Genomic DNA, 25,474 nt, shown 5'->3' on the forward strand with positions numbered 1-25,474 from the left:
GTTACAGAAACACGAAACCAAAGAGAGAGGATTACAAAACGAACTAAGGATGTTTAAAGAGGAGAGGAAGAGAGCGGAAAATAAAACATTGAGGAAACACACTGCACAGATCAAACAGTTGGAAGCCAAAGCAAGGTTGGAGTGTGCGGATATGAGAAAGGAATACGGGAAGAAAATTGCCGAGAAGTCTGAGGAGGCCATCTTGAGGCTTGAGTTGGGCCTCGACACAGGATGCGAGCTCTCCCTTATTCCACTCCAGGAAGGGAACGTAGGGGTTGGGAGTAGGCTTGGAGACGATAGGTTAGCCGAACAGAGACAGTAAAGGAGGTTAGAGGACGATTTATAGTGAAGGGAAGTGAAAATAAAAATAAAAACAAAAAAATAAGTTGGGGCTAAATTGGGTTTTTACAAATTAAGGGAGTGGGTACGGACGGAGACAGGCGAAGGCGATAGGTTGGGAGGGAGACGGTTAGGTAGGTCCGAGCCCGCCTTCTGAATGGCCAGCACCACCACACTCCCTCTACCAACCTCCACTGAAAGGCAAAGGCTGGCCAACTTCATCGGCTGGCTGTTTTGCTGCAAGGCCTGTGCCGGCCAGATCGTCTGCTGGTGTGTTACTGCAAGGCCTGTGCCGGTCGATCATCTGCCGGCTGTTGCTACAGCGACCTTGTCATGCCATGCCTTGCCTGTTCACCTTTGCCATCCATGCCTACTGCCCTTGTCATCTTTTGCTCCCGTTCTGTTTTGCATTCCCCCCCCCCCCCCTTTTGTTCATTGCCATGTGCGCCAGGATCGTTGCGCAGGTTGCGAGGACTGCCCTGTTGGCAGCTACAACACTGGCCTGCAGTGGCGGCCCGTGAACCGTGTTTGCGTCCATCCATACATTCGTTGTGTTCATTGCGTGTGCCACTTGAGCTGGCATGGAGACTGCGTTGCGCAGCTCATGCGCCGTTGCGTTCATTGCATGTGCCACTTGAGCTGGCAAGGAGACTGCGTTTACGCAGCTCATGCGCCGTTATGTTCACTGCGCCCATGTTAAAAGGGGGAGGGTCCTGGACTGTGTGTGAGCAGCCGGCCACGTTCCCCGTCACCTGCATTGCATGAGCCAGAGACTGCGTGCGAGCAGCCTGGCTCCCTGCTAACTTCTTTTCTCTTTGCAGAGTCCATTGATCCTGGGCCATGGAAGAGTGTAAAATTTGTAAGTTAAGGTTAAGATGTACTGTAAATATGAGTGCGCCGCCGGCATGTAAGTCTTAGCGCCGGCATTTTCTTTAAGTCGTCTGAATGAGTGGGTTTGTTTAGTTAGTTACTCAGCCCCGTAGATGATTTATTTTGGGGACACGAATACACTGAATGTTGGGGACACAAATACAAGATTCTTACCTGAATCTGAAGGTAAGACGTATTAGGGGAGAACTACACATGATGGCACACTAAAATTCGACGACTCGGGACGAGTCTGTAAAAAGGGGAAGGGGTAGTGTTACGGCTGTGGAAATTTGCAAAACACCAGAAAGGTCCTCAGGTTAGATATATCGATAAGTTCATGTGTAGTTAGCCCACACCCGTTGTTTAGAGGGAATATGTGTGATTCATCCGGGCTGCGACGCTTTCAGTTAGCCATTTTTCTTTCTCTATCGTTATTTTGGACCAATAAGTCCGCCAACAACTCAAACACCACCACCTTCGCCTCTTTACCTCCACAACTCCACCCCGCAAACATCGCTTCACCGCCATTCTCAAACAACGCCCGCCAACAACCAAACCAACACAGCAAACCCCCCACCACCTTTGCCTTTCGCCTTCCACAACCAATCACACCACCTGCCAACACCGAACGTCGTGCTATCCAGGGCCCGTTTGGTGATTGTTGCCCAACGCGTCGAGCCGTGAGTACAAATGGATGCCTTTACGGGAGAGGAAATCAGATCGGGGAGGTTCACGCCCCTTTTCCTCCATCCAATGGGCGAGCGTCGGGTGGTGTGGCCCCGCCCCCAAGCGCGATGCATGTGGATTCCTTGTCGGAGGAAATTCGGATCAGAGAAGGCTCACGCCCCTTTTTTCCCGACCAATGGCTAAACGTCGGGTGGCGTGGCCCCGCCTCCAAGCGCGTTTTGATCCACGAATTAGCATACACGCTCCTCCCCCGGTCTATAAGGACGCGAGCACAAGGCGACTCGGGTTGTTGTGCCGTGTGGCGCTGGCTGGTCGAGTGAAGACGGAGGTCGTGGAGTCTGAGTCGTGTGTTTGCGGGGATCAGACGGCGAAGGGGACGGAGCTCGGAGTTGAGGTCGAGGGACGAGTCGCGGAGTGAAGCAGGGACGCGGAAGAGGGCTCAGGGCGAGAGTTCGCCGGAGTCGGTGCGGTCCCAAGGCCCCGCTAGCGGGACGGAGCGTCCGCCATTCCCCTCTCTCCACCCCGAGCATCAACAATTTCCCCAATCTGCGCTGAGATAGCGCCGGTAACCCCGTCAGTTCCACACCCCAACCGTGGTGTCGAACGACCAACACGTGCCTGCGCAACGCACGCCTCAAGGAGCTCACCGACCACGCCAGGGGCACGGAGTCAGGCACGTTATGCTGACATTGCGGCTAGCCCGCCATCGTGCCACGAGGGTGCGGGTAAGACCCCTTCGGTCTCGTGGACCTGGCCGCTCACCCAGGTCCCACGTACATTTGGTCCACGGACCTGTCTGCCCCCTTACCTATGAGGGTGGCATTTATTTGCTTTTTGTGTAAATGTGTGTGTGGCGCCAGTCTTTTAAGTAAATCTGAATAAGTGCTTGTACATTGCTTTATTCGGTGGTAACTCTTTTGCTTGCCTTTACTGTATGACTGTATATACGTGCTTGCTTTCACTGTATGGCTGTAAATACGTGCCTTGTCTGCGTGTGTAATAAACTACTTGCTTGTTGAACTGTTTTCCCGTTTCGTTGCGTCCTTTCCTTCGTTTGAAAGTTCCATCTTGCATCACGTAAGGGATTGGTAGTGGGTGTAGACACCCATTAAATAATCTGAACCGTCGAGGTCGGCGATAACTCCGCTTGGTTATCCCTGCAGCACGGAACGAGCCGCTTAAGCGGTTCGTGTCCGGAGCCGACCTGCGGCGTGGTACAACTCGGTACGCTACCAGCGCTGGTACTTAGGTATATCGACATTCGGCGATTCACCCTATTTTGCGCGGGTAGAATGCGGACTGGGTTGTGGTAAGGTTAAACCCCCACCCGTGACTGGCTCCTGGCCGTAGTTACAGGAGGGTTATGATTGAATTGTCCGTTCCGGTGGGCGACGCGTAGCGATTCGAGTAACGTGGCCGATCGCACGCCGGGCGGGCCAGAATTCGTAACAATATTTCCAAAAATATCAGAGATGTGATACTTCTGACTTTCAAATGTTGAAATAGATTTGAGAACATAAATAAATAATGTTGCATGTTTAAATATATCTGCGTTTCCTACCATGGTAAATCATCTATATATTAATACTGAAGGACCAATTTTGTGCTCCTCCTAGCGGTCGCGTCACGTTTTTCTCGGTACTGTGACCTGGACTGAAAGAAACTTCGTGCCTGTGAGGGTGCATCGCACATAGTGGCAATAGTCAACCTTCAACTCTGAAGCAGAATAAACACTTTTCGTTTTACATAGCGACGTGTGACGTCACCGCTGAGAGGCGTAAGGACGTCATGACATCATCGGTCATTCGTGATGTCATTATGTCTGTCGTCGACACATTAACAAGGCACAAGGACAAACATTTCGTAGAGTGGGAATTTACTTACCATCTCCAGTTTTTTTTTTTTTTCGCACGGACAACTGTACGTCGCGTTCTCGAGAGCAAGAAGTTTTGACACGGTGTTTGTTCGTCAAAGTAGACACGTGCACAAATCAGGGGACTTCTTCACAAGGAGTAGTGTACACCAAAAATGTCGTGTAAAAGGACGTTTTGTAGGCCTCATTAGGTAAGGCCATGGAGTACATAGACTGGGATCCGGCTCGAACAAGAGCCGCCACTGGTTGTCATATTGGGCTCATGGAACGGAATCCATCTGTGACGGGGTTTCGGCTAGTTGTTAATAATTATTCTGTGGAATAATTAACATTAACATGTGATCAGACAGTCTCTTCACATATATGAATATTTATTATGATAATTATTAATGATAATATCATTAAAGGTGAACCGTGCAACGATGTTATTCAGGAAGTTTGTATCAAACAAGTAGCCCTTCGTATTACTCAGTACCCTTGAAGTAGCTCTCAGTTTCAAAAAGGTTGGTGACCCCTGATGTAATCTTTGCTTGTTCATTCATAATTATATTACAATGCCCACTGTGGTAAATAATATCAGGCATAGAATTGTCCCCCCCCCATTGGGGGGGGGGGAAGCCCCCTTGTGGATAGGCCCTCGCTGCTATGGTTGGCAGTGAGTGCACCGAAAGCAGCGGGGGAGAGTGGCATCTATATGTGGGAGAATTGCGTGCTTAGCCTGTGGGTTGCCTAGATAGCAGAGCACTGGTATGGTTCACCAGGGGACCTGGATTCGATTCCCAGTCTGGGCATGTATTTTCCCACATTATACATATAATTCAATAATGTGTGGACCAAGCTATGATGTCATGATGCACAATTTTACATCACGATCAATATTTTTATTGGCCAAAAACAATTGATATTGCAGCTCAATTCCCATCAGCATGAATAAAAAACATCTTCATCCAAACCGCAATGCCAATTGAAATAAAGAAATTGACTAAGCCAACTCTCATTCGTTCATTATAGGACACCATACAGACCTTCACATTGTGCATGTTCACACCATACATCTCCAACCACTTGGCCTTATTCAGGTAGTTCATTTCAGCCATCGCAGGTGTTTGACCGCTGCAGGTAGAAGGAAAAGGTGAAAATTCTGTGGAACATTCACCCAATGCATCTTAAAAAAGCCAACCCAATGGAACCTCATGGGACCACCAAGGTAATTATAGACCATGGGGAAAAAAATTAGGGAATACGACACTTTGGAAACAATGTAATCTGCCCAATTGCTTGGTGTGCATGTGAGGAAATCCATAATAGTGAAGTTCATCGGGGCGGCCCTGGATGTATTTCATGCTTGGCAGATAAGGATAGTATGGAACGACTGGAGAAAAAAAATTCTTTAAAAATCTTAAGGAAGCCCAGATACTTGCAAATGTACCCATGAGAAAGGTGTGTGCCTCCGCACAAATAAATATTTGGAGAACTTCCCGATCAACTCGTCCTAAAAGTTGATATGTGGGCCCGTGAAAGGCCGAATGTTCATATAAGGGCGCGTTCTACCCAAACCTTTGAGCTTCTAAACACTGATGGGAATGTCATATCTGGGGCTTGTTGATGCACAGAGCAAGTTTAAAATGATGATATTTACTACTACTCGTGTTTGGAAGAGGGGGCGGGGTGGAGGGGGACATTGTGGGGGCTGAGTGCCATTGCAAATATACAGTGATATAGAAAGAAAGTCTGCAACCCCTTTCAAAATTTTCACCTTTTATTGCCTTACAGCCTGGAATCAAGTTGCTTTAAATCAGACTTTTCCCACATCACAACCCACAACTTCCAAATCAAAAACAAATTCTACAAATTTCAGAAAATCAATTAAAAATACAAAAGTAGAATATCTTTGTTGGATAAGTATCCCACCCTCCTTATAATAGCAATTGTAAATGAGCTTAGGTGTAACGAATCAGCTTCAAGTAAATATAATAAAATATAATAAAATGAAGTAAAAATCACAAACCAAGTTAATTGGCCTCCACTTGTGTTAAATTGTTGTGATTCTGATTATTTCAGAATAAAATTAGCTGTTCCTATAAGTTTCCTCTGCTAGGTAATGCATTTCACGGCAAAGACTCAACCATGAGTACCAAGGAGCTTCCAAAACACCTCTGGGATAAAAATTGTGGAAAGGAACAGATCTGGGGATGGGGATAAAAATATTTCAAAGGCCTTGAATATCCCTTGGAGCACAGTCAAGATAATCATGAAGAAGTGGAAGGCATATGGTACCACCGAGACCCTGCCTAGATCAGGCCGACCCTCCAAACTGGATGACCAAGCAAGGAGGAGACCGATTAGAGAGGCCCATAAGAGGCCAATGGCAACTTTGAAAGAGCTACAGGCCTTTATGGCAAAGACTGGTCACTGTGTGCATGTAAAAACAATATCCCAAACATTCTGCAAGTATGGCAAGAAAGAAGCCAATACTCAAAAAAGCCCATCTTGAGTCCTGTTTGAGATATGCAAAAAACCACTCCGAAGATTCTGAAGCCATGTGGCAAAAAGTTTTGTGGGCTGACGAAAACAAGATGAAACTTTATGGCCCAAATGCAAAACGTTACGTTTGGCACAAACCCAACACAGTACATCACCTAAAGAACACCATCCCTATTGAAGCATGGTGGTGGCATCATCATGTTATGAGGATGTTTCTCATCAGCAGGGAGTGGGGCACTTGTCTGGATAGAAGGGAAAAATAGATGGAGCAAAATACAGAAACATCCAAGAGGAAAACCTGCGGCCCTCTGCAAGAAAGCTGTAATTGGGATGGAAGTTCACCTTTCAGCATGACATTGATCCAGAGCACACAGCCAAAGCTACTCTTGAGTGGTAAAGGAACAGAAAAGATAAATGTCCTTCAGTAGCCCAGTCAGTGCCCCAATGTAAATTCAATCTAAAAATCTGTGGCATGACTTTGAAGATTGCTGTCCCTTAACACTCCCCATATAACTTGACTGAGCTTAAACAGTTTTGTACATAAGAATGGGCAAATATTGCTCAATCAAGGTGTGCAAAGTTGGTGGAGACCTACCCCACAGACTCAGAGCTGTAATTGCTGTCAAAGGTGCTTCCACCAAGTATTTACCTAGGTGGTTGGATACTTATCCAACCAAGATATTCTACTCTTTTATTTTTAATTAATTTCCTGAATTTTGTAGAATTTGATTTTCACTTGGAAGTTGTGGGTTATGATGAGTAAATAAAGGTGGAAAACGTTTGATTTAATGCAATTTAATTCCAGGCTATAAGGCACCAAAAGGTGAAAAATTTGAAAGGGGGGGGGGGTGTAGACTTTCTATAGGTACTGTATGTTGTTCGTTTGGTTCCAGGGCCACAAGAGATATTATACGAGATTTTTGCATCTGATGGTGAAAGAGGAAGTTTGTGTGGTGTGTGTGTGTGTGTGTGTGTGTGTGTGTGTGTGTGTGTGTGTGTGTGTGTGTGTGTGTGTGTGTGTGTGTGTGTGTGTGTGTGTGTGTGTGTGTGTGTGTGTGTGATGGCTGCCACTAGTTAATTCAAGTATCAACAGGAAATGATGGGAGCCTGACATTCACTCCTTGCCCAACCTTTTTACAGGAACACAATAAATATCCATCATCAATCAATATATATTGGGTTCCCGTATTTCCATGAGCCAGATTTGCACTTGGGAAGAGAAGAATTATGGTTAATCACCTTGAAATTGCCATTCTCTCGTCTAAATGCTGAAAATAATGTTGAAAAGGCAATTTGAATCACAATTTTGCACAAGCAACAACAGGTTTAAAGTGCTCAGCGAACAGAACTGAGTCAGGAGAAACACAAGCACAGTGCATGTGTGAAAAGCCTAATTTAGCATTCATACATTTCAAAAAGTGCCGTATTGGTGAAAATCAAATTCTATTGGAAATTAATCCCAAAGTACGAGCCTGGTGGTGATGCACAGAAGGAAGCACAGCATTGGGCAAGGAGGGAATGTGAGAATAAAAATGTTGAATGCAACAGGAAGACATTGAGGCGTTAAACCTGCACTCCTTCCACTTTTGAAATATTTCTTCTTCCATTTGCTCTGTCTGGTCAGGAATGAAACGGAACTCCGACACCAGGGCCACCGAATGCTTATCATCGTCACAGTCGCCCAGCTCAGCTGAGGCAGAGCAAAACAGACATGGCAAAAGTACTAAACAAATTAACCCATGAATACATCTTCACTGAAGCAACATTATCCATAGTCTGTTGAAACATAATTTGCTTTTCTGTTAAATGCAATAATAAGTGTGAAAATACTTTACAGCACAATAATCAACAAGCCAGAGCATTTTTAATGCAGAACTCGGCAGGATAAATAGATTACAGTAGATCTGAGAACAATCCATATTAAAGTAGATCTGCCTGCAGACTGAGATTACATTGAATAGAATCTCTCCCATTCCTTTGAGAATGGGACAAAACAGACAAACACACAAATTAGAAAGAGCAATCAGGGATTGCTGATCCTTACCAGAACTTGTTTTGTGTGGTGTACTTTGTGTGGCGTTTGTGTACTGGTGTGTCACGAAATTAGAGACATAATTAGAACTGCTCTTCCTTCGCTGCTCTTCCTTCGCTCCAATTGGTTCTTCTGACCACGTCCTTGTTAAAGTGGACATCTCTCTGGCTGTTATCAGAGAACCACCTCACCGCCGTCGAGTCTGGCATTTCACTCAAGCCGACTGGCAGGGTCTCCGAGCAGCCATCAAACTTACAGACTGGTCTCCTATCACTACTTTCTCAAACATCAACTCATCCTGGGAATTCTTTCAAAGAAACTTGCTCTCCCTCATGCACAGATTTATCCCCTCTCGTGTTCAGTTGTCTTACCCTTCCTCCCGCCCTTGGTTTACTGAAGCTTGTGGCGAGGCAGTTGTCCTGAAACAACTTGCCTTTGCCTCATGGAAAGCAAACCCAACTGAGGGCAATCTCAGTTCTTTCCACAAAGCTCGGAACAAGTGTGTAGCTGCCCTCAGGAGAGCCAGAAAACAACATCTTTCTCATCTCAAGTCTGAACTCTCAAACCTCTCTCCCTCCTCAAAATCCTGGTGGCGTTTAATCAAATCTGTTTCTGGTGTATGTTCCCCCTCCATCCCCTCCCTTACCTCAAATGGCCGCACTGCTGATTCCACACGTGATAAAGCTGAATGTCTAAACTCGGTGTTTGCAGCTAAATCTTGTGTCCCAAACCCATCACTATCTCTACCCACTTTACCCAGTCGCACCCAACTGTCCCTGGACTCTGTATCCTTTTCTCCTGACAAGGTGGAGAGCTTGCTTTCAAACCTCGAGTCAGATTCTGCAACCGGTCCAGACGGCATCAGCCCACGTGTCCTCAAAGCCTGCTCTTCTGCTCTTGCTCACCCTCTCTCTGTTCTATTCACCCTCTCATTTTCCCAAGGTCATCTGCCATCTGCTTGGAAATCTGCTAACATCACTGCCCTGCATAAAAAGGTGCAAAAACAGATCCCTGTAACTATAGACCAATCAGCCTTCTCCCAATCATCAGCAAGGTTATGGAATCCATCATCGCTTCAGACATGAAATCCTTCCTCTTCTCCAATGGCTTGATTTCCAATCATCAATTTGGTTTCAGACCAGGTCACTCTACCCTAGATATGCTGCTACTGCTCTCCCATCAATGGATGGAGGTCCTCAATGCCAGACAGGAAATCCGAGCCGTATCCCTGGACATATCACGTGCTTTTGACACAGTCTGGCACCCTGCCCTACTCACCAAACTCTCTTCCCATGGTATTCAAGGCCATCTCCACTCATGGCTCGCAGACTTCCTCTCCTGTCGCAGTCAACGTGTGGCCCTAAATGGAGTTCTTTCATCCCCTCTTCCTGTGCAGGCTGGAGTTCCTCAAGGTAGCGTTCTGGGCCCTGTTCTTTTTCTGGTTTTCATCAATGATCTCTCGGACTCTCTGGAAAATCCTCTATTTCTCTTTGCCGATGACTCCACCCTCTGCCGTACCATCTGTCATCCCTCAGACCGGCAAGCAGCAGCTTCTTCGCTCACTGCAGATCTGGATAAAATCACAAACTGGTCCAACACGTGGAACATGTCTTTCAATCCAGACAAATCTCACACTCTCACTATGTCTCTTCGAAAGGACCGTTTACAAAACCCCCCATCCACTTTCTCAACAATCCTCTGGAAGAAGTCTTTTCTTTCAAGCTTCTGGGTCTCACTATCTGCCATGACCTTTCCTGGGAAAGTCACATTTCCAACCTTGCCTCAAAAGCCAGTCGCCGACTGGGAATCCTCCGTCGTGCAAAGTCCTTCCTTGGCCCTCTTGAGCTCCTGACCACTTACAAAGCTTTTGTCCGTAGCCTGATGGAGTACTGCTCTCCCCTCTGGGCTGGTGCTCCTGCCTCCCACCTTTCTCGACTTCACGCTGTCGAAACCAGGGCTTTTAAGATCATTGGCATCTCCCGCAATGAAGCTGAGTCTTTGGGCCTCTCACTCAATCACCGCAGGTTGGTCGGTGGTCTTTCTGTCTTCTACCGACTCCTCTCCAGCCTTGCCCGACCTGCTCTCTCTGTGATTTGTCCCAACCACATTTCCACAGGGCGCTCAAGGTCCGGCAACAGGCCCCTTGTGGTAAAACTACCAAAATCACGAATCACTGCTCATCTTCACTCTTTCATTCGTGTTTTTTCCGCCTTTGGAATAAACTTCCTCACTCTATTCTTTCCCATTCTTCCCTCCAGGCTTTCAAAACAGCTGTTCACCACCACCTCTTATCTTCCCCCATCCAAATCCTCGATCTTTTCTACCCCCGATAATCCACCCAAGCCCACTTCCTTCAATTCTCCTGCTTTCCTTCCTGAAAGTCCCTTTAATGTCCATCTTCCCCTCGCCATGTTCCCCGTCCCATCCCCATCCCTCTCCCTTCCACAGTTCACCTGTGTCTGTTCCCCAATGTTTTGTCCCTTCCACTCCCGCCCCTCTTGTCTCATGCCTCCTTGCTGTGAGTTGTGTGTTAGCTCTCATACGAGCCTCGACCAAGGTATACAAAAAAAAAAAAAAAAAAAAAAAAAAAAAAAAAACTGCCGGCAGTGATGACCGGGTACCAAGACGTCCCACTTTGATGCAACCCTGCTTTGATCGGACACCTGACTCTGACCCATGATGGTTTTTATTATTATTCAATTGAATTCAGAATGGGATTAAAATAAATTCAATTCAAATGGAAGACCAAATAGGTACAGTCCTGCATTGGAGTAATCAGAAGAACCCAAACAAGCAAAAAGCAAAGATGAAGTCATAAGGAGGAACCTGGATTGGATTTGCATTTCAGCTGCTACTCCTCTACCCTCAAACTCATCCAGGCACAGCCAAGTGAGCCTTATTCAAAAAAAAAAAAGAACCCAGATCAAAAAAATTAAACACTTCTGTCTGCTAGACCATGTGTCCGATCAAGTTGAAATTTAAAGCATGTATTCCACATCACGACTAGATCATAATTGTGAAGTTTCCTGTCGATTGATAAAGTGGTTCCAGAGAAAACATCATTTATTTTTCTTCAATCCAATATGGCTGCCAAACCATGTGACCTATCAATTATTCCTTATACTTGTACACCCAAGGGTTGGGGAACATTTGTGTGAAGTTTCCCCTCGATATGTCCAGCCATTCTGGATTTTTGAATGTTTTAAGTAAATCCAAAATGGCTGCCAAACCATGTAACCGATCAAGGGGAACGAACCGACGTCATGTGTGAACCTTTTGTTCCTCATGGATTGGCGATCATACGTGGAAAGCTTCACCTCGATCTGTTCAGCCACTTCAGAGAAGATTTAAGGTTTAAAAACAACAATATGGCTGCCGAATCACGTGACCGATGATGTCATCTTTTTTTTTTCCTTTTTTCTGTGGACCATTTTATCACAAAATGACCCTCAAATTTTCATACTGATCAGATGTAGCAATTATATTACTACATATGCAATTATGACGTCACAACGAAGGCACCTATGACGCCTTTATTAAAAAAAAAATCACATTCCCATGAGGGGAATGCTCCGGCTTTGCAATGTGCAAAGTTTCTATTTTTTCCTTGGTGCGGTTTCAGAGATATAGAGATCCAAATTATTTCCAACATGGCTGCCACACCATGTGACATATGACGTTATAATTATGATTAAAACATTCTTGAGTTTGATTAAAACTTGAGTGGTTGCACCGATGGTGAAAATTTCCTCTCAATCCTACAAGCGGTTGCGGAGAAAAATACGAAAGTTCTGTGCCACCAGACAAAGACAAACAGACCCGAATGCAATACCCTCTTCTTTGGTGAGGGTAAGAAATCATACTTTGCCAGACCTGATTAAAAAGATAGTACAAAAAGATAAGCAACAAGAACATTTTAACGATTCCGATGTCACAAAACCACTAAACCATGTAGGACCTCCCCACTGGACAGACTGCATGTTCCATGCACCATGTAACCTGCGTACCAATCAAACAGCAATCTGAATGACTGCAGTTTCAATATAAGGAACCTCAAATTACAAAGAGGTTCCTTCATCTTTGTAAGAGAGTGCAGTTCGTTACGGGCAGAGGAGACACTCGCCATAAAATACAGTGACGGTAAAGTGCCGTAAAACAGCCGGGAAATGGAAGGAAACGTTGCATACCATCTCAAATGGCATGCAACATGTGCTTCTCCTGGATACTATGGAATCTAACATTCTCAGAATTATCAGAATCCGCATTTATGAGGCCGAAGCACAACATCTGTTGCTTTCACATCGCATGCAGGTCGTTTGTCTCTGTTTCCTCCCATCTATTCTCCAACATCATTCCCTCTTCTCTCACTCAGTCATACGACCTCACTCAGCAGCTTCGGGAATCATGTATTCTTCCCAGTCACCCCCTCCTCGTTAAACTTTAAAAATGCAGGTTGAATGCACACTTCAACTCTTATTGGCTTCTTCCATCTCTGGAACCACCTTCCTGAGAATGTTCCATCTCACTATTTGCTCCAGGGCTTTAAACAAGCAGTGAACCACCACCTTGTGTCATTCCAAATTCTGACACATGATCTTTACCTCAATTAACCCATCCTAACCCACCCTCTTACCTGCTAATTTAATGCGTTTCCCCTTCACTTACTATCCCTTAGCCCCTTGCTAGTTGTGACCAATTGTTGTCCTGCAACCCACTGTCAATGCAACCTTGCTCTTCCATGAGCCTCGCTCGACAAAAAAGAAAGAAAGAAAGAAAGAAAAGGACAGTGAGAAATGCACGCAACTCTCGCAATCACAAGCTTCCGATGTTGACCTTTGCTCTTTTGTTTTTAGATACAATGCCTGCCATGCAGCTATTATTACACAAACTGATTGCCATGCCCAAGGATTTTGCTTTGGCAGGAAAAAAAAAAATAAGCAGCCATCTTCAATGATTTGCAGTTTGATCTCCAACTGGGTCTGCCTTTTGTGGCCAAGCTCCTTCACCTTTTTGATATGTCATTACAGCCACAAGCTTTGGTCAGTACAATAATGATAATAATAACGACAATAATAATAATATTATAACAGTTCCATTACAGGTATCCCCGGTGTTGGCTTAATGGTTAGGACCCTAGGATCCAAAGCCTGCCACCCCAAGTTCAAATCCCACTCAGCTGTTGAATTAATACCATGTGGGGTTGACTACCTCTCATCTTTCCGAGGTCGGCAAAATGACTGTCAGCATGCTGGTGTACTGTGTCAGAGTGGTGACCTGTCCAGGATTGTGCCCAATAGCCAAGGAGACTGTTGAAGCAGGAACAACGCTCTGCACAGTGTATGGTCCCAATCTCCTCTTCCTCATTACAGGTGGTAATTTGGCCCATAAAAGCCTGTGCTATGGTTGCCAAGCTATGGATATTTGTCCATGCTCCATCAGTTTTAAATGCTGAGTGTCAAACAAGGAAAGCAGCACGTATCATTTTTAAAGTTCCTGGTACGACTCAGATGGAGTTCGAACTACGACACGGAGCAGACACTCAAACGGCCATGAAGCCATGGTTTAAATAAACAAGGCATCGAAAAACGTCAAACATCTTTGGCTCTGGTAAGTTACTCGTGATAATGAAAAACAAAAAAACAGCTTGCTCATATTCAGACTTTTAAATCCACATGATTGTTATGTGAAAATAATCATAGAGGCATAGATAGGCTGCTTAAGCAGCACCAGACAAAGACAGACAGACAGACAGACAGACAGACCCAAATGTCGTTATTAAAAACGGCTCAACTCCACGTGATTAAAAACGGCTCAACTCGAAAGGACCGTTTACAAAACGCCCCCATCCACTTTCTCAACAATCCTCTGGAAGAAGTCTTTTCTTTCAAGCTTCTAGGTCCCACTATCTGCCATGACCTTTCCTGGGAAAGTCACATTTCCAACCTCGCCTCAAAAGCCAGTCGCCGACTGGGAATCCTCCGTCGTGCTAAGTCCTTCCTCGACCCTCTTGAGCTCCTGACCACTTACAAAGCTTTTGTCCGTAGCCTGATGGAGTACTGCTCTCCCCTCTGGGCTGGTGCTCCTGCCTCCCACCTTTCTCGGCTTCACGCTGTCGAAACCAGGGCATTTAAGATCATCGGCATCTCCCGCAATGAAGCTGAGTCTTTGGGCCTCTCACTCAATCACCGCAGGTTGGTCGGTGGTCTTTCTGTCTTCTACCGACTCCTCTCCAGCCTTGGAGCTCCAGCCAAAAACATCCCCCTGCTCTCTCTGCGATTTGTCCCCACCACATTTCCACAGGGCGCTCAAGGTCCGCCAACAACCCCCTTCTGGTAAAACTACCAAAATCACGAATCACTGCTCATCTTCACTCTTTCATTCCTCTTTTTTCCCGCCTTTGGAATAAACTTCCTCACTCTATTCTTTCCCATTCTTCCCTCCAGGCTTTCAAAACAGCTGTTCACCACCACCTCTTATCTTCCCCCATCCAAATCCTCGACCTTTTCTACCCCCGATAATCCACCCAAGCCCACCTCCTTCAAATTCCCTGCTTTCCTTCCTGAAAGTCCCTGTAATGTCCATCTTCTATTCCCCATGTTCCCCGTCCCATCCCTCTCCCTTCCACAGATCTCCTAATGTCTCTGTTTCCCTCTGTTTTGTCCTTCCCACTCCCGCCCATCTTGTCTCATGCCCCCCTTGCTGTACGTTGTGTGTTAGCTCTCATATGAGCCTCGACAAGGTATACAAAAAAAAAAAAAAAAAAACTCCACGTGATTAAAAACGGCTCAACTCCACGTGATTAAAAACGGCTCACCTCCACGTGATTAAAAACGGCTCACCTCCACGTGATTAAAAACGGCTCACCTCCACGTGATTAAAAACGGCTCACCTCCACGTGATTAAAAACGGCTCACCTCCACGTGATTAAAAACGGCTCACCTCCACGTGATTAAAAACGGCTCACCTCCACGTGATTAAAAACGGCTCACCTCCACGTGATTAAAAACGGCTCACCTCCACGTGATTAAAAACGGCTCACCTCCACGTGATTAAAAACGGCTCACCTCCACGTGATTAAAAACGGCTCACCTCCACGTGATTAAAAACGGCTCACCTCCACGTGATTAAAAACGGCTCACCTCCACGTGATTAAAAACGGCTCAACTCCACGTGATTAAAAACGGCTCACCTCCACGTGATTAAAAACGGCTCACCTCCACGTGATTAAAAACGGCTCACCTCCACGTGATTAAAACGGCTCACCTCCACGTGATTAAAAACGGCTCACCTCCACGTGATTAAAAACGGCTCACCTCCACGTGATTAAAAACGGCTCACCTCCACGTGATTAAAAACGGCTCACCTCCACGTGATTAAAAACGGCTCACCTCCACGTGATTAAAAACGGCTCACCTCCACGTGATTAAAAACGGCTCACCTCCACGTGATTAAAACGGCTCACCTCCACGTGATTAAAAACGGCTCACCTCCACGTGATTAAAAACGGCTCACCTCCACGTGATTAAAAACGGCTCACCTCCACGTGATTAAAAACGGCTCACCTCCACGTGATTAAAAACGGCTCACCTCCACGTGATTAAAAACGGCTCACCTCCACGTGATTAAAAACGGCTCACCTCCACGTGATTAAAACGGCTCACCTCCACGTGATTAAAAACGGCTCACCTCCACGTGATTAAAAACGGCTCACCTCCACGTGATTAAAAACGGCTCACCTCCACGTGATTAAAAACGGCTCACCTCCACGTGATTAAAAACGGCTCACCTCCACGTGATTAAAAACGGCTCACCTCCACGTGATTAAAAACGGCTCACCTCCACGTGATTAAAAACGGCTCACCTCCACGTGATTAAAAACGGCTCACCTCCACGTGATTAAAAACGGCTCACCTCCACGTGATTAAAAACGGCTCAACTCCACGTGATTAAAAACAGCTCAACTCCACGTGATTAAAAACGGCTTACTTCCACGTGATTAAAAACGGCTCAACTCCAAGTGATTAAAAACGGCTCACCTCCACGTGATTAAAAACACCTCACCTCCATGTGATTTTTAAAAACCTCAACTCCACATTATAAAAAAAACACCTCACTTCCACATTTATACAAACATATATCTTACCTTGCAGGGTGTAGGCGGCAAGCTGGACAGCCGTATTGAAAGAGCACGGAAGCCTAGAAACATGAGAGATCAAGGTAAAAGGGAGTGGGGGGGGGGTCATGAAAAGACACTTACATTCATATCCAGGTGCTGAAGTATACGTGGCTTTCTACACATGCACGGCAGGTGGGTGTGGAAGGACAACCAGAGACCTGAGGTCCATCAGGCATTTACCACGTCAATAGCTCCATCATGTCGAACGAGGGCTTACACAGTTTGAACGTTCCCAGGTTCGATCCTGTCTACTTTTCTCCAAAAACATCTACACAGTCCCATTCCATTGTCAAAAACCTCAACACGAGAACCCAATGACACCTCGAACAGTCCAAACTTTTTTTTTTTAAAGTTTATATCCCATCTCTCAAAATCATCAACATAACGCAAAACTTCATCATCTCACAGAACTGCATGGAATTTAGAAAACGAGATGGAAATGCAAACCCTTTCCAAACCCACTCACTTGTTGTCAAGAATGTCTTGTTTTAACTGCAGAACAAAGAGGTACCTGTATATGGGAGAGAAGGGAATACAAAAAAACAAACAAAATGAAAACTGCTGGCAGTGATGCCAGGGACCGAGATGCCTCATATGATTGAACAAGTGCACGACGAAGCCATTGACCTCGGCAGCCTAGATCTGATTATGCAAAGTTTGAACTCAATACATTTAAAAATGGAGATGTATTTTAAAGGTCTTCATTGGATCCAATATGGCCACCAGGTCATGTGACCTATGACATCATCCTAAGGATATGCATCAATTCAAATGGTATACTACAGGCAGTCATGGTTTCAAGTTCCTCTGCTCAATGGTTTGACCTGTAGGTCGATACAACATTCATGGAATCATAATAATGGAAAAATAAAAATAAAATAAAAACTGCTGATGTCAGCACTTTTTAAATTGGGCCGCCATGGGCCAATTTGCATGAAATAAATGAAATAATATAATATATATTGTTACGGATTTCAGAATCCGGTCTGATGAATGCATCCACACATCCAGGTCCTTTGACAGTTATTTCCTTAAATGCATGTCCAGATTAGCCCCATTCCCATGTCCAATAGGATTTTAAATGTGATGCGTTGAGAAGGGTAAAGAATAGATCCCCTCTTATGGGAAGCTTCCTTTTTTCTTTACGACAGACACATTTATGCATGATATTTCTTTCACGAGCGCCGATGCCCGCCCTTTTTCCAGCAACGGTTACACACATTTCTTTCACGGACGCAGAGGCCAACCCTTTTTCGATCGGCGTTTGACACCGCAAGGAATCATAAGGAGAGCACGGGTTGTCATGGTAATTGTGCGCAAGTGGGGCGGGCGAGTGTGTGGGGGACTCTGTGCCCGCAGAGATGGGCTGCACATATAAAAAGAGGAGAAAGTTCTGGAGGAAGCGAGCGAGTGAGCGTCTGGGTGTCTGACCACTGCCAACGACACAGATTGTCAGTCAGTTCATCTTTCCAGTGCTTGGGAGAGCGTGTGTGTGCTTGTGGGAGCGAGCAGCGCAGACAATGAGCGAGGCACAGGTCGGTCACCAACGAGCGAGGCACGGGTCGGTCACAAACGAGCGAGGCACGGGTCGGTGACAAACGAGCGAGGCACGGGTCGGTCACAAACGAGCGAGGCACGGGTCGGTCACAAACGAGCGAGGCACGGGTTGGTCACAAAAGAGCGAGGCACGGGTCGGTCACCAACGGACCATGTGGGTCACTGGACGTCACCAGTTTTGTGAAGTGTGAGGAGCTGCCCGTGTCGCAGCAGTAGGGTCTAAACCCGTGACAGACGATCTCGGTGCCCCCCCCCCCCCAGATGTCAACTGGCATTCAAGGCTGTTGGCGAGTGGGTGCACGGCAAGGCTGGGTGCTGGCGATGGACAAGACATGCACACACACATTTTCACTTGACGGACGACCTCTCTGGTGAGTGAGACGACTCTTCACCCCCCCCCCCCCCCCCGAATGATCTGCTGGGTACACTTGTCTGTGTTTAGTTGTAAGTCAACCCCAGATAAGCATCTGCTCTTTGTCTCTTTCCTGGCATTTTGATTGATTTTGCCTGATTATTCATTTCAATTGCTTTGGAATTTATTCACTTATTTACCTCAGGAAATAAGTCATTTTTATTTATTTATTTTATTATTAATAAATCATTTGTTGATTTCCAACCTGTCCGTGTTTGTCCTTTCCTTCCATTGGTCAAGCATTGTCCGAACCCAGATAGACTAGGAGGTAATTACCACAGATTTGACCTGTAATTATCGGCACAGATCAGCGGTTAAAACGCTCCGCCGCCCTAATTAAGATATAATCAGGATAAAATTGGTGCTTTGCCGAGGAAGTGCTCCCCATTCAGGTAACCACGTGACCTCGACTTAAACGGCATAATTAGACGGTGGACACTGGAACTCGTGGTTAACTGGGTGGTGTTTGTGGTTCTAAAACAACCCACCGTACCACAACTTTAATTGTGAGCGGTGGACCCAGGTCCGGCTCTTCCGAGGACAACCGGGGATCAATCCCCGAGTGACAAAATGGTGTCTCGGTATCCGTGGCCGTAACACACACACACACACACACACACACACACACACACATATGTATATATGTATATATATATATATATATATATATATATATATATATATATATATATATATATATATATATATATATATATATATATATATATATATATTGTTGCGGTCTTCGCGCCCGCCGGCGTGCGGACGGCCACGTAACTCGAATCGCGGCACGTCGCCCACCGGACGGACAATCCAGTCGTGACCCTCTCGGACTAACGCCGGGAACCAGTCACGGGTGGACCTTTCGGTCACACCGCGATCGAGCCAATCAGCCCCCGCGTGGGATAGGGTTGCTCGCCAAATTCGACCTACCTAAGTACCCACGCGGAGGGTAGACCGGGCGATCGCACCTCGCCGCAGGTCGACTTCGGACACGGGCCACTTAAGCGACCCGTTCCGTACTATCAGAATAACCGAGCGGTGTTATCGTCGACCTCGACGGTTCGATTAATTATCGGGCGTATTCAGCCCACTACCAACCCTTTACGTGAAGCAAGATGAGGGTTCAATGGAGGAAAAGACGAAGCGAAGCGGGAGAACAGTTCAACAATAAAGCACATTTATTCGCGACGAACGGAAAGCACACAAATACAATTCCACCAAATGCACACAAAAAAAGAAAACACAATTCCATTTACACAAAAAGCAAACATAAAAGTGAAAACACAGTGCAGAGCTAATACCGACTACCGAGCACACGGCAACACTTATACAATTCTACTTCACAGACGGCGCCGACAACACATACCCAAAACCAAGGAAAAGAAATACCCTCAAGAATGAGGCAGGCCTGAGGCCGAGACCGGGTCGGGCCTACCCGTCTGGTGATGAGACGCGGAGCGGCGATGGCCCCGCAACCCGCGGGCCTCGTGGACAGTGCGTGGCAGGGGGTGGGAACGGGGCCCCCTTTGTCGCACTATCTCAGCGCGGGGGGAAACAGGAGGGGGTTGCTGATGCTCGGGGTATAGAGGATCTTTATTATCCCTGGTGTGCGTCTCCACCTCGGCCAGGTCGCGCTGCCGGCCTCCCTCGGGCGTGCAGCTCCTGGCACCGACGCGAGCACCCCCTCGTCCGACTCTCTTCAGCTTCTCCAGCCACTGCAGGCTTCGGGCTCCAGTCTTCCACACTCGTCCCCTCCGTTCCGACTCCTTCTCGTTCTCGACTCCTTCTCGTTCTCCTTTGCGACTCTTTTCTGACTGACGAACACCGTCCTTTTATCCCCCCGTAACTTCGCCTTTGACCCCCTCCCTTTGACCTTTCACCTCGCTCCCCATTGGCCCGAGAAAAAGTGGGCGTGAAGGCTTTTTGATCCACAAATTTGCATATATCGATCGTTCTGGAGGCGGGGCCAAATCGCCCCTCGCTCACCGATTGGACGGCAAAAAGTGGGCGTGTGTCGTTTTTGATCCGTTTTTGAAGCACAAAATCCGTGATTTTGTACACGCTGTTCGACGCGCGCCCTGCACGAGTCCAACACCGGTACCCACAGCGGGGCAAGAACGGTGGCGATGCTACGGTTGCGAGGTGTGCGTGAAGGTCGTGGCGGTTGTGGTGAAGCGGTGGTTGTGGTCGGTGGTTGATGTTGTGGTTGTGATCATGGCGGTTGGTCCAAAATAAAGATAGTAAAAGAAAAACGGCTATCCTAAAGAGTCGCAGCACGTATAAATGACATGTATTCCCACTAGACAACGGGTTTGGGCCTAACTACACATGTACTTACCGAGATACCTCACCTAAGGGACCTGAATGGTGGTTTGCGAATTTGGTAACCACAACACTACCCCCTTCCCTTTTTACAGACTCGTCCCGAGTCGTCAAATTTCCGTGTGCCATCATGTGTAGTTTTCCCCTAGTACATTTTACCTACGGATCCCTGAGTGCGACATTCATGGTATTCGTGTCCCCAAAATAAATAACCTGAGGGCTGCGTAACTACCTAAACAAACTCACTCACACGGACGACTTAAATAAAATTGCCGGCGCTAAGACATACATGCCGGGGGCGCACTCATATGTACAGTACATCTTAACCTTAACTTACAAATTTTACACTAAACCATGGCCCAGGATCACTGAACTCTGCAAAAGAAAGCAGTTCGCAGGGAGCCAGGCTGCCCACATGCAGTCTCTGGCTCAAACGATGCAGGTGACAGGGAACGTGGCTGGCTGCTCACACGCAGTCCAAGGCCTTCCCTTTTGAACTGAACGCAGTGAACCACAACGGTGCATGGGCCGCACAAACGTAGTCTCCGTGCCAGCTCAAGTGGCACACGCAATGAGCACAACGAATGGATGCATGAACACAAACACGGTGCACGGCCCGCCACTGCAGGCCCGTGTTGTAGCTGCCAACAGGGCAGTTCTTGCAGCTTGCAAACTGTTGCTTTCTGATCCTGGCGCACATGGAAACGAACAGGGGGGGGGGGGGGCAAAGCAAAAATTGAACGGGGCTGGTGAACGTGGGCAGTGGGCATGGCATGGCAAAGGTGCAGGCAAACACAGCCCGCAGAAGAAGGCCGCTGCAGGCAAACACAGCCGGCAGATGAACTGGCCGGCACAGGCCTTGAAGAAAAACAGCCAGCAGATGAACTGGCCGGCACAGGCCTTGAAGCAAACACGGCCAGCCGATGGCACAGGCCTTGCAGCAAAACAACAGCTGCCGATGAAGTTGGCCGGCCTCCGCCTTGAAGCAAAACACGGCCAGCCGATGAAGTTGGCCAGCCTTTGCCGTTCAGTGGAGGTTGGTGGAGGGAGTGCGGTGGTGCTGGCCACTTGGAAGGCGGGCTCGGACCTACCTACCTGTCTCCCTCCCAACCTATCGCCTTTGCCTGTCACTGTACATACCCACTCCCTTAATTTGTCAAACCCCAATTTAGCCCCAACTCTTTTTTTTGTTGTTTTTATTTTTACTCCCCCACTATAAATCGTCCCCTAACCCCCTTTATCGTCTTTGTTCGGCTAACCTATCCTGTCACCTAGCCTACTCCCAACCCCTACGTTCCCTTCCCGGAGGGGAATAAGGGAGAGCTAACGTCCTGTGTCGAGGCCCAACGAAGCCTCAGAATGGCCTCCCCAGAGTTCGGCGATCTATACACCAAGTGGGTCCAGCGGCCCACAACGACAGCGAGGGGATGGATGGTGCGGAGGGGTACATCTCCTAATCTACCCTAACCATTTAACTGTTAAACTACCCCGGGGCTTTCAACAAGTGCCTCTCGCTTAAACTATTGGTTCTAACAACCCAGATTCCCGTCGCCTGTGTTGGTGTCCTTACAATTTCGGGCCTCGCCCCCCAATTTTCGCTCCGTGCCCTCACACGGTCTCCTGGCTGGGACACGTGGCTCCCTTGGGCAGGCACGACCCTCTGCCGATTCTCCCGCTATGGCACCCCCGGGCACTACACTGCCTCCGAGCCTACCAGCTCCCTAACACCGGGGAGTGCACCCCATGGCACCTCCCCTGAAACGCACACGTGGCAGGCCGGCCTCCCGGGCCCCTTTCCGAGGGTCACCCGTGCCCACAACACTGCCCACGCGGCTAATGGCGCCCCGGGCCCCCGCACCAAGCAGGCGCACCCGTGCCCACTACTCTATCCCGGCCCCCCATGGGCCCTTGGCCTACCACGGCCGACTAGCCTGGTGCCCGGGGTACCCACTCAGCGATACTCACCTTTCGCAGCCACGCTCCCAAGCCCGTCAACAGGGCTCCTGCACCCCTCCAAATGGGTCTCGAGCCTACTTTCCCACCAACAGCAAAACGACCTCCATTTTTCAATTTGACTAACCCAGCTAACTCACTCTACACTGACCCCGGGGGTCCCTTGGGCGGGAGTCACTCCTCCCCCCAATCACTCATCGCACCATGCATTCCCCATTCGCTCCACTCACACAGACCCGCTGGCCTCACTCACTCAACAAGTACTCACCTCACAACTCACCAACTCTTCAACACACACACCACTGAACTCTGCCATCCTTCTAACTGCACCCCCTAACTAACTCGTGCTCCCACGTCGTCCCTTAAACTACAGCACGTTCCTTTTAACACTACGTAGCTAAACTACGTCCCCACTACACATTCATAAGTCTGTCCATGTCTCCAAATAAATCATTTTATTTCCCAACCTAAATCTGGCTACAATCCCTCTAACTAATCCATTCCACGGACTCCATGAGGACTTACCCCTGCCCCATGGAGTCGGTCTAGCTAAGCTAACCCTTCCCCCTAACTAGTTTCCATCCTGTGCCCAGGCAAGGGGGTCTTTCACCCCTTGCCCAGGAATCCTTTGCACCCGAAAGTGAGGCTTGCTTTTTTTTTTTTTTTTTTTCCCATGCGCAGCACCTGCGCGGCAACTCAGAGCTCGCGCACTTTGCACCTGTCCGTGACGTCATGCAGCTGCACGTGTTCCTCGTCCCTCCTTGGACGGTGCCATCCGGCAGAGATACCCCTCCTGCCGGATTCCAACCACACGTGCAGCCATGACGTCACCGTGCGCAAAAAAAAAACAAGCCCCACGTCTCGAGGGGTTTCCCACGCGAACACATGTGCTTTGCCCGTTGGAGCTTAACACACACGATCGCGTGGAGAACCCGTCCGGTCCAAATCCATTTACCTGCCTAACTTTGTCCGTCCGCGGGATCGGCAAATCCACCGCGTGCGTTTCCGGACCGGGACTTCACTCTCGCAAGCGAGCACGTGGTGGTCTCGTGCGTTGCACAGCACGAACCGCGTGCTCACTGCTGGGTGAACCCGGCACGGTCCTCGAAACAGCTACAGCCGCTACCCGGCTTTCGTTCCTTACATGTCTCCGTCGTCGCCTCCATTCAACCCACGCACACCTGCGTGTTACGACGCACACAGTCCACTCCATCACATTCACACCGGGAGACGCGGCTGCGTGCTCCCGCATGCCAACCGACATCTCCCTCTCATACCGCTCTCTCACACACACGGTCTCCCTGGCACACAGCGACCTTGCACACGGCCGTTCACTCACGCGTGCGGGGGCACTCACCCGCGGTGCCTCACTCGCACTCCGTGCCTCATCCACACACGCGGGGGCACTCACCCGCGGTACCTCATTCATACACACGGCGACACTCACACACGCGGTCTCTTCCACACACGGTGCCTCACCCACACACGCGGGGGCACTAACCCGCGGTGCCTCACTCACACTCCGTGCCTCATCCACACACGGCGTGCTGGGAAGCACGTACTCCGGCACCATCGCCACCACACCACTCACACGTGGTGCCTCACTCATACTGGCCGTTTCACTCACACACACGGCCTCACTCACACACGGTGCCCCATCCACACCCGGCGTGCTGGGAAGCACGCACTCTGGCACCATCGCCACCACACCACTCACACACGGGGTCGCTTCCACACACGGTGCCGCACTCACACCTTGCACCACACACACAGGGACAACCACACTGGGGATTTGTGTCCCCACAAGGGTCTCCGGGGCCTCTACACCCCCCAAGCTCTCCGTGCACCCGTCCACAGCACTCGTCCCCTCAACCTCGCAAAGCACGACCGAACTCACCTGGTCGTGACTCGCCTCAAGGGGGCATACTCCCTCCCCTCGTTCCTGGAGGAGGCCATCCCGCTGCTCGCACCGGGTCCCTACACGCTCCGCGAGCTCAACCCCATTGTCCTCCACTACCTCCGTGTGTGCGTGCGCGTCACTTACCCCGTCTTCATCGTGTAGTCTTCCCTCTATCGTTCCCATCTCCCGTGTCTCTGCCAACTCTTCACCCTTTACCTCCCTTGTCTCAACTATTATTTCTGTTGTCGTCACCTCGTGTCTCGTCTCACACGTTTTGGTCTCCCCATTTAATTTTTCCCTTTCGGTCATCGTCACGACCCTCGCCCAACACGTTCCACGAATTATTTTTTCACCCGCCTCCACCGCGGGCCTGTCAGCCGTTGCACCCCCACCCAGCTCGTTTGCTCCCACACGTGAAGTCGCCATTCCCAGCTCCCTGGTCACGGCCTTCATGCCCGCCTGCAGGCATCGGCCCATGTTCTGCGTCTCACCCCGCAGCTCTTTCATTTCTGCTTTCATGTTTGTTTCCATTCCGTTCATTTTTGTATCCATCTTTTCGTTTATTTGTTGTGTATTCGCATCCATCGTCGTTTTCACTTCATTCATTTGCTTGTTCATGTCTTTCATTTCGTTTTTCATTTCATTTGTGTTTGCATCCATTTTTTCGATCATTGCCGCCAGCATGGCGCATAGCTGGGCCATGTTGGATGCACTCAGCTGAGCCGTTTCGGCAAGGGTTGGGGAAGGGTCTTGGTGGAGAGGGGGGGGGGAGGTGTCATACACCGCGGCCGCTGCCGCACCCACCTCGGGCCCTGGGTTCAGTTGGGCGAGTCCGTGTTCCTGCACAATCAACATTTCCTGCTCGG

General features: G+C 48.4%; 2 protein-coding genes across 2 annotated transcripts in view; both read right to left on the reverse strand.

Annotated features, from left to right (window-relative positions):
* Positions 1-25,474, reverse strand: part of LOC147028224 (band 4.1-like protein 5) — a 108,439-nt gene that overhangs the window by 73,189 nt on the left and 9,776 nt on the right. The window contains exons 5-8 of the mRNA XM_085878450.1: positions 16,928-16,972; positions 16,429-16,481; positions 7,823-7,943; positions 4,795-4,882 (exon numbers count right to left, since the gene is read on the reverse strand). Coding sequence (XP_085734576.1) covers positions 4,795-4,882; positions 7,823-7,943; positions 16,429-16,481; positions 16,928-16,972 — 307 coding nt within the window. The remainder of the gene's footprint in view (positions 1-4,794; positions 4,883-7,822; positions 7,944-16,428; positions 16,482-16,927; positions 16,973-25,474) is intronic.
* LOC147028225 (uncharacterized) overlaps positions 19,656-25,474 on the reverse strand; it is a 7,711-nt gene continuing 1,892 nt past the window's right edge. The window contains exons 1-2 of the mRNA XM_085878437.1: positions 24,459-25,474; positions 19,656-24,188 (exon numbers count right to left, since the gene is read on the reverse strand). The exon at positions 24,459-25,474 is cut by the window's right edge and continues 1,892 nt beyond it. Of these exons, the coding sequence (XP_085734563.1) occupies positions 23,727-24,188; positions 24,459-25,474 (1,478 nt within the window). The 3' untranslated portion in view covers positions 19,656-23,726. The remainder of the gene's footprint in view (positions 24,189-24,458) is intronic.

This window comes from Eptatretus burgeri, chromosome 4, assembly GCF_056783735.1.
Source record: "Eptatretus burgeri isolate ZD-2024b chromosome 4, Ebu_testis_v1, whole genome shotgun sequence".
Taxonomy (NCBI): Eukaryota; Metazoa; Chordata; class Myxini; order Myxiniformes; family Myxinidae; genus Eptatretus; species Eptatretus burgeri.